At 40.7% G+C, this 12678-nt stretch overlaps 1 protein-coding gene across 1 annotated transcript in view; it reads left to right on the top strand.

The window, feature by feature from the left end:
• The window catches only part of LOC126389115 (complexin-2), a 55597-nt gene extending 47620 nt beyond the window's left edge, over positions 1-7977 (top strand). The window contains exons 3-4 of the mRNA XM_050042570.1: positions 1818-1993; positions 3481-7977. Coding sequence (XP_049898527.1) covers positions 1818-1993; positions 3481-3678 — 374 coding nt within the window. The 3' untranslated portion in view covers positions 3679-7977. The remainder of the gene's footprint in view (positions 1-1817; positions 1994-3480) is intronic.
• The last annotated feature ends 4701 nt before the right edge of the window (positions 7978-12678 follow it).

Raw genomic sequence — 12678 nt, 5'->3', positions numbered from 1 at the left:
TAAGAGTATTGTTGCTTTAAAACAATATAACTCAAGTAAAAGTAAAAAGTATTTTGCATTAAAACTACTCTGAAAAGTACAATTTATCCAAAAAGTTACTCAAGTTAATGTAACTGAATAAATGTAACTAGTTACTACCCACCTCTGGTACCACTACTGTGGAATAAGTTCAAAGTCCAATCGCAAGAGGGTGAGTGTCCATGCGGTGTCCAATAACGGCACGCACTGGCCACCTGGCACTCGATATGCTGCTGCAGTGGTTTGTTTTCCAGTGACATTTCAGGTATTAGCTGAGCTATTGAGGATCTTTGAGCAGTGAAAGTTGTTATTTATTTATTTTTACTTGTAGGCAGTGATATGTTTTCCACAGAGCTCTACGGTGCGAGCATTATACTCGCATTTGCGACTAAAAATAGTTTTGTGCGAGCAAAAGAAATCATTCAGGAGCACGCTGTGCGAGTACAGATTTCAACCAGCAGCAGAAACGAAAGGCGAATCCTGCCGGTTGTGGGTTGAACATGGGTCACAGACACAGACAGGAATACGGCCAAATACGGCGGCCATAGTGCTCCATGGCGCAAGATAGCGGCTTACCGGCGACGGAGAAGTCCGACTCCAGGTCCAGTAATTTCCTCTTTCGTTGGTGTCATGGCTGTCCAGAAGTACCTGAACAGCCTAGCCGTGGCGGCACACAGTGTGTGTGTCAGGTAACGGTCCACAAACCTCACTGTTCTTTACTTGTCAGGGGAGGAGGGTGGCTGGTTGATTCTTATTTTATTTATTTATTTTATTTTGATCCCCCCTATGTTCATCACTTATTGATGCTGTTTTTGAAGTATGAATAAGTCAATAAGTAATTTATTCCATTGAAATATCATTGATGTATTATAGAAAAGTGATTTATCTTTTTATAAATGACAAAAGGCACATCTGCCTCATTTTTGCTGTGGTATCGTGATACTACTCAGAACCATGATACTTTCACTGGTATCGTACCGTGGGTCCCAATTTTGGTACCGTGACAACACTAATACATATAAATTCACGGGTATTGGCACAGGTAAAAAATGACCTCCATGTGGGCGGGCAGTGAATCAGCACACAAATATATTTTTTATTTTTCAGAATGAAACAAATAAAAAGATGTGCAGTATATGTGTAATATTCCGACATCTAAATCACTATTATCAAGCTGCAGTTCCTTTTATTTTGAAAGTCACTGACACAAGTGGAACCTTTGACCTCGTCGTCACATTGGTCACCGACGTGGAGGATGGGTGGGTGCAGGTTTTCAAACTGGGACCCGTGTGGGACTCACCTTATGAATCATGACACAGTGATTTCTCCTACATGACAATACAGTTGCTTTTAATAATAAAAACTTGTAAATCTTATTGGTATCGATTTCAGCGATTCTGGCCCTGTATTACTTGGTATCGGATCAAAACCAACTTTTGTGGTAATGGCTGCCCCTAACTGGTTAGTGAGTCCAGATCCAGAACACACACACACAGCGCGCTCTCATGCACACCCCTGAGGACAGCCACACAGACAGGGCTGATAAACACATAGACAGGTCCGGACAGCAGGTAAAAACTTTATGGATTTTTTGACGGCCTGTTGATGTGGAGGCCCCCCTGGGATTTGTCCTGTTAGTCAGATGGCTAGTCCACCATTGAGCAGCAGCCACTGTGACTGTTTCTATGACAAACACAAACAGGTATTTCACCAGCAATCATTGTCACGGTGGGAGAGTCAGTTAAACAGCACAGACAGTCTGTTTTTACCTCCCATATCTGTGTGTCTTTTCTGTCCAGGGGCCACCAAAGACATGGGTAAGATGCTGGGAGGGGAGGAGGAGAAGGACCCAGATGCAGCCAAGAAGGAGGAGGAGCGGCAGGAGGCGCTGAGGCAGCAGGAGGAGGAGAGGAAGGCCAAACACGCCCGCATGGAGGCCGAGAGGGAAAAAGTACGGCAGACCATCAGGGACAAGGTAGAAAGTCTCCTCTGGTTTAACTGATCCTTTAACGTTCTGACTCACATGCACCAGAGTGACGTCTGTCTCATGTCTCTGCTAACATGTTTCAAAAACATGCTTCAAGTGACCTCCAGCCTCAAGTTTACACCAAGCGTCCAACACCTGTCCTTGACACTCACCAATAGGTACCTGAGTCTAGACATAATTCTTCACAAACTTCCTGTCGTTGTGGTGGACTTGTTAAGCTCTCTGAGCAGCGTCACTATAACAAACCTCAACTGTACAGTCACAGTAAAACAAAGCAGATACTTAAGTAAAAACAGCCATGTACCCATCAGCTGTGAGCTCACAGTATCATCTGTGTGCTCGAGATCATCGCATACTGGAGGTGTGACCACTTCAAAGATGGCTGAGTACCTGCTTTCTTCCTACGTTTGTACTTTTTGTACAGAAAACATGTTTTATAAGCGCTGTTCACTGACAGGTTATACACTTAATCTGCATGGTAACATATCTGATCACTGTCTGACCACGCAGGTCACAGTGAGGTGTCAAGTGTGGACACATATGTGCGGACTCATCTAGGTTCAGATATGGAGCATCTGCTCATAAAGCCATTTTAGAATGTTGCAGAGAAAAGTTGCAGCGGTGTGAATTGGACGGTCTGAGCTCGTTGCTGCTGCTGCTGGCTGTATGTGCTTATGCCCCGCCCACACACACACGTTCTCATTGACTGATGAATTGCCGCTGGCTATTTATATTATTGTGGTTAGCATGTGCACACAGGTTTTTTAACACAGGAAAATTTGCTAAAAATAGGTGATAGACTCTTCCCATTGCCAGTAGACTACAGCTGTGTACTTGGCTCTGTAGCAGATGAGCATACCTTAGTTTTTTTCCTAGTGTGCCAAGTATGACATCACAGATAGGCAGGAAAACAGGTTAGTGAACAGTAGAAAGCAGCATGAAGGCCTGAAGGACAATGTGACAGTGGTTACTTCTTTTTATATATCTTCTCCATCTCTCTTTCAAACTTGGTGCAGACTCATTTGGATCGATGTTTGAGTGCTGCTTGAGCAGAGACGGTATTTTGTGGTGCCGCGTCATTGCATCTTGTTGCGCGTTCACCCGGTTGTTGTATTTCCATCACCGTTGATGGGAGCTGAAACTGATAAATACTCATGACTACTGCAGAGTCATTTGACCTGGATGTGAATGCCAGTTGTCACCTTTCCCATTACATACAAAAGCCAGATGGTAACGGGTGTAAGTGGGGTTTTTTGTGCAGTGGGAAAGACTCTAAACACTCCTAATAATACACCATGATAGAAAGAGGGCATTGCAGCTATATTGACTCTGTTACTTTTTCTTAAACAACGTACATCACTGCAACTCCTGATTGCATTGAAATCATTAAACCTGCAGCCACTGAGCTAACTGCTAAACTGTCTGTTACTGATGCTCTTTCCCTGCGTATCACCTCTTGTCCTCTCTCTGTTCAGTATGGGCTGAAGAAGAAGGAGGAGAAGGAGGCAGAGGAGAAGGCGGCCATGGAGCAGGCCTGCGAGGGCTCACTGACACGCCCAAAGAAGGCGATCCCTCGGGGCTGCGGAGACGACGACGAAGAGGACGAGGAGAGCATCCTCGACACCGTCCTCAAGTTTCTGCCTGGACCTCTACAGGACATGTTCAAGAAGTAAAACAAAAAAAAACAAGAAATAAAAGGATCCCTAAATTCAGGGTCCAGTCTGGTCTGGGCCGGGCTGCAGGGCGGGAAGTTTCTGTCGGGTGGAGAGGGTGGAGTGTTGCAGGAGAGACTGGGGGTGGGGCGGGGGTTGGGCTTGAGTGTAGATTTAGGGTACGTAGACGTCGACACAGATTCGGGAGGGGGGTTCTTGCAAAACTGTTAGAGGCTACACACTGCCTTTCTAGAAATCGTTTACTTCTTCTTTTCTACTCCTCGACGATTGCGTCATTCTTCTCCTTTTTTTGTTGCCACAACTGCCGTACAACTTTTCAACTGCCACTCAGCACATTTCTTACGATTCGTACGTCTATGTCCTGTCCTTGTTGCTCTTTTTACACCTGATTCAGATCAGACATTTTGATCAGTTGGCTATCATCTGTTGCCGATGGTGACCAACGGAGAACAGTATTCCCTTAAAGAAGAGCAGTGGACAGATCTGAGATTTTTCAAAATGGCACTGCCACCATGTGTCCAGTAGATGGAGCATGTTGTCTTTATTTTAGTGGGTGTTTTCTACTTCTATGAACCTGCTGTAGGTCTTTATATTGAAAAAATAAATAAATCACATTTGAGTTTTTAGGACCTGTGCCTTCATACCATCTCCTCTGGCAGAGGATTGTAAATGAGGGTTTAATTTTCAGTCAGGTGTACAGGTGTTGGTAGCATGGAGGCCTCACCCTTACCACACAACATCCGACACTTTTAGAATAATGTGTTTTATATGAAGTTGGCCAGTTGGCGTGTTTTGGGTTTCTAGAAGCCATTGTTCAAACGACTTCTGCAAATCCCAGATGAAGTTTTGAAGACTGAACAGTCCAAAAAACAATTTAAAAACATAATTCACTGTTAGCTACATGGCTACGAACTTCCAGAGAACTGTTTGCTGACGAAAACATTTTATTTGGCTCCTATTTCCACCCCTAGTTTTCCAAAAGCTGGAGCCTGTCAGCTGGTAACACTGCCATCATGCTAGGAAAATAGAATTAAAGATCCTGAACCTGTCGAGAACTCGTCAGTATATGACTTTTCTTTGGAATAGATTTTATTTAGCTCATCCATGCAGGAATCTTCTTAGCTTGTTTGAATCCCATTTTCAAAAATAAATCTCCACTGTTCAGTCCAAAAAAAAAAAGCAGAGAGCTCAGAGTAAATGATTTTTGAGGTCCCCATAGACAATCAAAGCATCGACCACTGAGAGGGTAGCCGCTACTCTGCATGTTGTCATTTCCTGTCACGCCATCTTGGATTGGTAACGTAAAGCACTCGACTAACTGATTGCTATTAAGTGTCTCTTAATTTAAACTGTTTATTGATGTTTTTTTCTTCTTCACACATGAATGCAAACTCTAGACAACCTCCAGGGTTTTTTTTAGGTTTTGTGAATATGCTACCAGTTTATTTTAATGCAACTGAAATGGTGTGACTTGCTGAGCTAACCCTTTCCTTTTAATGCATAAGTTTACCTTGATCAAAGTTCATCAACATCGAGACCAAAGAAATGCTGGTGAGATCTTACTATTTCTTTTGTCACCGCTGAAACACAGACGTGCATGCCCGACCTGCAGGCCTGCGGGAGAAACCCTACAGCCTGTTCAGCGTGTGCATGCATCCCAAAGACCACCAATACACTAAAATGATCCTTTGTCCTCTAAAGTATTCAGTGGCTGAATTAAACCAGATAATGTAACTGTAGACTGAGCCTGAGAAAAAGTGGTTCTCACTGCCTGAAGAGCTCACGTAGAGCTGCGTATACTCTGCATCCTGCATCTCTTAATCCAACAAAATATCATAGTGATTTGTCATATAGCATTTAAGTAGACGTACTGTAAATGGAAACGATCTCTATTTAGTGAAACTACCTAATTATATAGACATTTATCGATAAAGCATGTGGGTTGTTCCTAAATTATCTGGTGGCTTCTCAGTGGTTAGTTATCGACGGTGTATGATTAATACATTGTTCCATGAGTTTGTAACTAAAAATAACTTTAAGGATAAATAAGACTAATGATGAAGCACTATAAAAACATTTTCTTTTTTTTTCTTTTTCTAGCTCAGATAGGACTTTTCACTAGACAAAGCCATATTGTTTAGATCGCAATAATTACTTCGAATAAGTTAACTGTCTCATGTTTGTTTTCAGTAAAAAAAAGAAAAGAAAAATGATATTTGCATATCTGTTTGTAAATCTTCACCATTCTTGTATCTTTAAACATGTATACTAAAGTATACACAAAGAAAATGTACGTAGAAAAGGAAGCCATTGTTTTAAGTGTCTCAGTGTACTACATGTGTACTGTAAGTGTGTGTTTCTATGTGTGTGTCTTTCTACGTGTCTGTGACGTGAGACCATGTCGTTGGTTCCTATAGTCCTGCTTTATACCACGTAAATGTGTCTTTGAACTATTTTGTGCACAGGCAGACGCTGGGGCGCCTCCCTACTCCTGCCACGTCTTAAAAGAATTATACTTAACACATTCCTTTCAAATGTTGAGCATGCAAATGTTTGGTAGAGAAGTCAACAAATGTCAAAAGACAAAAAAATAGACAACTTCCTGTTTCTTTAGGAGTCTCCAGGCAACAGAATCTGTGCATTGGATCCAGAAGGAGAGAAGGCTGTGCAATGGGCTTGCTGAGTGTGCAATGTTGTCTGAGTGAGCTGACAAGAGAGGAGATTTGGTGAAGCTTAAAGGGAAACTTTGGCTGTTTTCAACCAGCTCTGTGTCACCACAGTGTGTGCAGATAAAGGGTGCTTGGCTTCCCTGTGTGTTGCCAGTGCCTGGCAGTCTCTGCTCATCGAACATGTTCTCATTCCCAACTCTTCACCTATCGCCACTTGGTCACTGAATTTTCACATCTACATGTGACGTACTATGTATCCTGGGTGCTGTTACATGTCTTGTGTCTTTTCAAAATATACTTCCGTTTTCACAGGAAAGTTTCTGCGTGTTAGATGTGTACAGTCTTACTTCAGTAAAACACCTCATATTTATGTCTATTTCCTTGTGCAACTAATGCACGTAATTAAATGTAGAAAAAACATCATTGTTTGGCTCAACATTCATGTGGGAAGAAAACGTTGGCCTCCTGGGTGAAAGTCCAGTGTTTGTTGGACCCATTCACCACCCCTCCCTCTCGCCCTACATGGACTTTTAAGCTCCTTAAGTTATATTGTTGTTGGGCAGTGTTATAATCTGGTGGCACCTGGCACTGTATCATACAGCCATGTAAGGCCAAGCAACGGTATTTGACTACTTCAGAATGAGCTAAAGGTCCTCATTTTGTGCAGTCCGGTGGATTTTTGCTGGTGATCAGGGTGATCAGAATGCTGGCAACATGGAGGGAAGCCAAACACCATAAGCCTGCCCACACTGCACATACTGTACACCCTGCAGTGATACAAACTGGTTGAAAATTGGCAGAGTTTCCTTTCAAGGCCGTGATCACGCAGGAGCTTTGTTACTCAGCTGAGCCACAAAGATCGTGGATGTGTCCCAGTTCTATAGTATACATTTGTAGTAGTTGTGGTAGTTAGGCAACCCATATAACAAGAAATGGGACAAAATTAAGAATACTGAAAGCTGACTCAAGATTAAATTTGGTGAAGGTTAAAGGAAAACATTGCCCATTTTCAACCCCTTTGTGTCACCGTGGTGTGTGCAGGTAAAGGGTGTTTGGCTTCCCTCTGTGTTGCCAGTGCCCAGAGGTCTTCGCTCTTCCACTGGCGGGCGTCTCCAAAAACTTTACCTGTCATCCATAGACTGGCAGGGAGCTCCAACCACTGTTTACCTGCACATACTGCACTCACTGCACACACTGTGGTGACACAGAGCTGGTATAAAATGGGCAGAGTTTCATTCCAAGGGGTGATCACACTGGAGCTTTGTTACTTATGCTTAAAGGTAACTCCATTTTCAACCCCTTTGTGTCACTGCAGTATGTGTGTGCAGGTTAATGGTGTTTGGTTTCCCTCCTTCTTGCCAGTGCCTAGAGATCCCTGCTCGTCTGCATTTCGTGTCATCTGGCAGACTTTTGCAGGGAGCAGGGAGCTTTGAGTGCTGGCAACATGGAGGGAAGCAAACACCTGCACACACAGCAATGACATAGAACTGGTTGAAAATCCAGCAGCTTTTCCTTTTAAGGCCGTGATCACACAGGAGCTTTGTTACTCAGCTGATCGTAAATGTGTCTCAGTTCTGTAGTATGCTTTTAAAAAAGTAAATGGGAGACGTGCAATTAAAAAAAAAAAAAACTGTAACTGAAATGCTTTTTTGATAACCTCATGGTACGAAAAATATTTTCTCTATAAGAGACCGACCTGCAGAGAGATTTATTTTAATGCAGCTCATCGTCATTAAGTAACCTCCCATGTGGGAGCCTCATAGATTTAAAATGGTTGCAGAGCAGAAACTGAGATGGTTTGTAGTGCAGCTTTGTTCGAGTTGTCTGATTGATTTTATTTACTACATGGACACAGGGATTCCCACATTTCCTCCCGCACCCGAGGCCAGGCCAGTTTCACCCACCGCACGTGGATTAAGTTTATTCAAGCCTTGTATCTCCCAGGCGGGTAGGACAGAGGGGACATAAATCCTGGACTAGGCTTAATTCATGGAAACTACAGCCATAGATCGTCTGTATGTAAAATAGTCTCTCAGCGGGACTCGTCTCGAGGCGTCACAGCATGTGAACTGCCTTTGAAAAGGGCTATTACCATGTCATCTGTATGTGAGGTTACTGGTGACTCATCTGTCACTTGTCCTGGTGTGAGGTTGTTTTAATTCATTGTGGTTGCATGAGATACTTGAGTGTGTAAAACTGTGTTTGTGGAGCAACATTTTCAGTTTAGATAAATCTTTGGTTTGATAGATAACAGTGTAAAAGCAAGGAGCTGGGTTATACACAATAAAGATTATTTTACATGGAATATATAAACTGTATATTTTCCTAACACAAAAGCAGGTGTGGGTGAATGAGAGTGTTGATCTTGAGCAGAAATGCCTCAACACATTAAATGGCTGAAACATCTGAGCTCGAAGGCTTTAGTGGAGACTCTAGATGAAGAGATTGTAACATCTGGATTATCAAAGCATCTTCTGTTGTCAGGAGCCCAGAAACATTCAGAGAACGGAGAAACAGGCTTGACTTGAGTGTCCTGAGATCACTTTGGTTATGATTTCATAGACAAAACTGATTTGACTTGGAACTGCCATTAAAAACCACAGTTCATTTTCTCCCAACAAAACGTGATTTAAGGGGGATTTATACTTGTGCAGCAGACCCTACGCCATAGCCTACGCATGTGGCCTATGCCATTGTGAGCATTTATACTTGTGTGGTGGTGTGTTTGTGTCACTCTGCAGTTAACACCTCCAAAACACTAGTTGGCGGCAGACTTCTCTCTACTCATATGAACCCAGGGACAACGGCAACATTTAACAAAGGTAACGTTACAAAATTCGGTTCTATTAACAACTCACAACATTCACCGACAAAACAACTATCTTATACTAAACCCTTTTTCCAAACATGCTAACGTTATTAGCACAAGTCTATGGCATTTTACATTGTATAAATTAGCCTGCCCATGTCTTATTTGTGAGATTAAAGCAAATAAAAGCTTGGTTTCCACTGAGGGAAATGGTTTCAGCTCACAATAAAAGATGTTGAGACGTGTAGTTACATTTCTGGGGATGTGCACATCAGGCTACGGCATTGATTCGATGCAAAAGTATAAATCCTTCATTACTCATGCCGCACATGTTTACTTCCTAATTATAACTTCATTGAAATGCAATGAGCAGTTGAGATGGAGAGAAGAAGAAAAAAAAACGCAACTTTTAACTTTATCGTTCCTCCAACCAGGGCCGGACTGTTTTCTGAATGCTGTAATGATGTCATAACATTTGTAATTTTGTAACATTTTTCACATAGGATTATTATTGTGACTGCCCTGCTGATTCCTGCCAGTAAATTTAGTTAACGTGTCTTGCTTGGCGAACGTCTTACCGAGACGTCACGTCGAGCAGCTCGTCTTACCACCACGTTTACGTTCCCTCCAGTGGAAGACGAGATTTTGGCGAGCACAACTGTTACTGTGAAGAGAAATTTTCTGAATACATTCCAGTCTTTTTGGCATTTGCACTAGAATACGCTGAAATGTTACACTAACAACAGTTATGGCATCTACAAAGTCACCACTATCAACTACCTGTACTTTTTTTAAATTTTTTTATTATTGTCCGGCTTCTAAACAATAAAGTTAAAAGGTTTAAGACCGTAGTGAGCATGGTTTGATACCTGGCAGCATTCCCTTTAGTTTGGCCGTTTGTGCCAACCAACATAATTGGCAATGTTAACAAGTTTGCTGATGATGTGACGTTGTTCTGTCGCTGCAGCTGGAGAACTCCATGTGGAGAGGCTGGGACTGACATGGGCGATAGTGAACAGAGATAAAGGTTAAAAACAGCTGAAAACAGGAGCGGATTTCTCTTAACTTTTTAAATCAAGAGGGTCTTTCTTTTTAATTCAGGGTGAAATCATTTCAGGGTACAGAGGTTAAGAATGTAAAATATGAGTTCTTATGCTATTTGTTCTTTAATTGCATGTCATATATTCTATGTGGAGCCCAATCACTGTAAAACTGTCTCATCAATGGAATTAAATCATTCTTTTTGGAAATTAAATGCATAACACTAATAAAAAAAAGGTTTATTAAAGATACCTGTGTTTTTATTTTCTGTTCTGCTTGGCTTTGCCTCAGTCTTGCTTTTTCTTCATTACTGAGGGTTCATTGTGTTTCTTTGTTATGACATGATTTAAATGGAATAATTAGGTAATATTACATGAGAGGGTGTGTTTTACTGTCACTGTGTGACGGAAGGAAAGCTCACCCATCAAAATGTGTTCATACTGTGGGGCGTTATCTCAGTTTCCATAGAAATACATGGGGTCTGATTTTTTAACTGGAAAACAATCAGTCATGTCATTAGACTCCAATTTAACCCTTTCCCTGCCAAAGTATTATTGCCAAAGTATTATTTTTAAGTTGCCAGTCACCGCCAGCAATTTTGATCATAATCACTAATCTTTCAAGACCCACAGAATAATTTGTTCTATAAATATGTAAACAGTATATATATCAAACTAAAGAAGAGACCTTCTGTTTTTAAACACACACACACACACACACACACACACACACACACACACGCAAAAAGACAATTTTATTCTATCTTATTCCATTTCTTTTTATCAACTCTTGAATTTGCATTTTCATAAAAAAAAGAAAGCTGAGGAAAATCCATTTTTGTCAAAGAAATGCACTCTAAAAGTCTTAGAGAGGGAACAAGTCACAGTATAGTATGCCATACAAATTTAATTAAAAACTCACAATATAGTGTATCATTAAAATTGAAAATAAAAAGCCATAACCATATATGTCATAAAAAATTAGTAAAACGTTATAAAAATGTAATTAAAAATGTCATTAAAAAATCATAGTATAGTAGGTCAGGTGTTGCAGGAAAGCTTTGCAACAAAGTCAGACCTGTCAAATAACCACACAAAACAATATATGAAATAAAATATAGAACAATCTTTATTTTTTCAAGTGAAAAATTAACAATTCACGAACAGGAGGAGGGATACAACAAGATACAATGGACACGTCCCACCAGGACACCAAAAAGCTCCCACTAAGCTGTTACATCCACTGCACGCTTTTAAAAACAGGGCTGGCCCTCCAGCGGAAGGCACAACACCTGAAAACACAGCACACTACTGACCTCTACTGGAGGCACTGCAACTCTACACTTATCTGCCAGTCCACACAGCACCGTCACTGCAGTCCACACGCCACCACTTAAAGGTGAGCGCTTGTCGACTGTCCAGTTTAGGATTGTAGCTGCTCTTTCTTCCCACATTTAGTTATCTCATAAAAACGTACTCATAAAAAAGACATTAGACACGCGTAACAACAATTTTAGAACATAAGTAAGTTGTTTGGCAAGACCCTACCCACAAATCCCCGTGGAACGGCTTTAATGTCCATCACAAAAATCTTTAAAATGAGCTTTTACATTACATCCACATACATATTTTCATTTTAAATTCATGAAAAAGGCTATGGTATTCATAAATTCATAAAAAGAGAAAGAAACAAACTAGATATTTACAACCTGGGATGATAATGCTGGGATCCTGGTCAGAATTTAAGATGAATCAAATCCAATTTAAAGACATTAATAGAAACCAGTTTAAAGTAATGAACCTCTCTAACTTCAGTACACAGGAAAAAACAGTGTCAACAACTATACTATGACTTTCTTTTCATGATTTGGGACGACATACTATACTATGACGTTTTTTTGTGATTTTGTACAACATACTATACTGTGATGTTTTTTCATGATTTTGGACGACATGCTATACTATGTCTTGTTTTCATTAAAGTTTTCTACATACTATATTATGACGTTTTTTTGTGATTTTGTACAACATATTGTGACGTTTTTTCAGGGTTTTGGACGACATATACTATGACGTTTTTTGTGATTTTGAACGACATACTATACTATGACATTTTTTCATGATTTTGGACGACATGCTATACTATGACGTTTTTTGTGATTTTGAACGACATACTATACTGTGATGTTTTTTCATGATTTTCGAAAACATACTATACTATGTCTTGTTTTCATTAAAGTTTTCTACATACTATATTATGACGTTTTTTTGTGATTTTGAACGACATACTATACTATGACGTTTTTTCATGATTTTGGACGACATGCTATACTATGACGTTTTTTCTGATTTTGAACGACATACTATACTATGACATTTTTTCATGATTTTGGACGACATGCTATACTATGACGTTTTTTGTGATTTTGAACGACATACTATACTATGACATTTTTTCATGATTTTGGACGACATACTATAC

The sequence above is a fragment of the Epinephelus moara genome, chromosome 4 (genome assembly GCF_006386435.1).
Source record: "Epinephelus moara isolate mb chromosome 4, YSFRI_EMoa_1.0, whole genome shotgun sequence".
Classification (NCBI taxonomy): domain Eukaryota; kingdom Metazoa; phylum Chordata; class Actinopteri; order Perciformes; family Serranidae; genus Epinephelus; species Epinephelus moara.
Note: the sequence above shows the minus strand (reverse complement) of the source record. Positions and strands in the feature narration are given on the sequence as shown.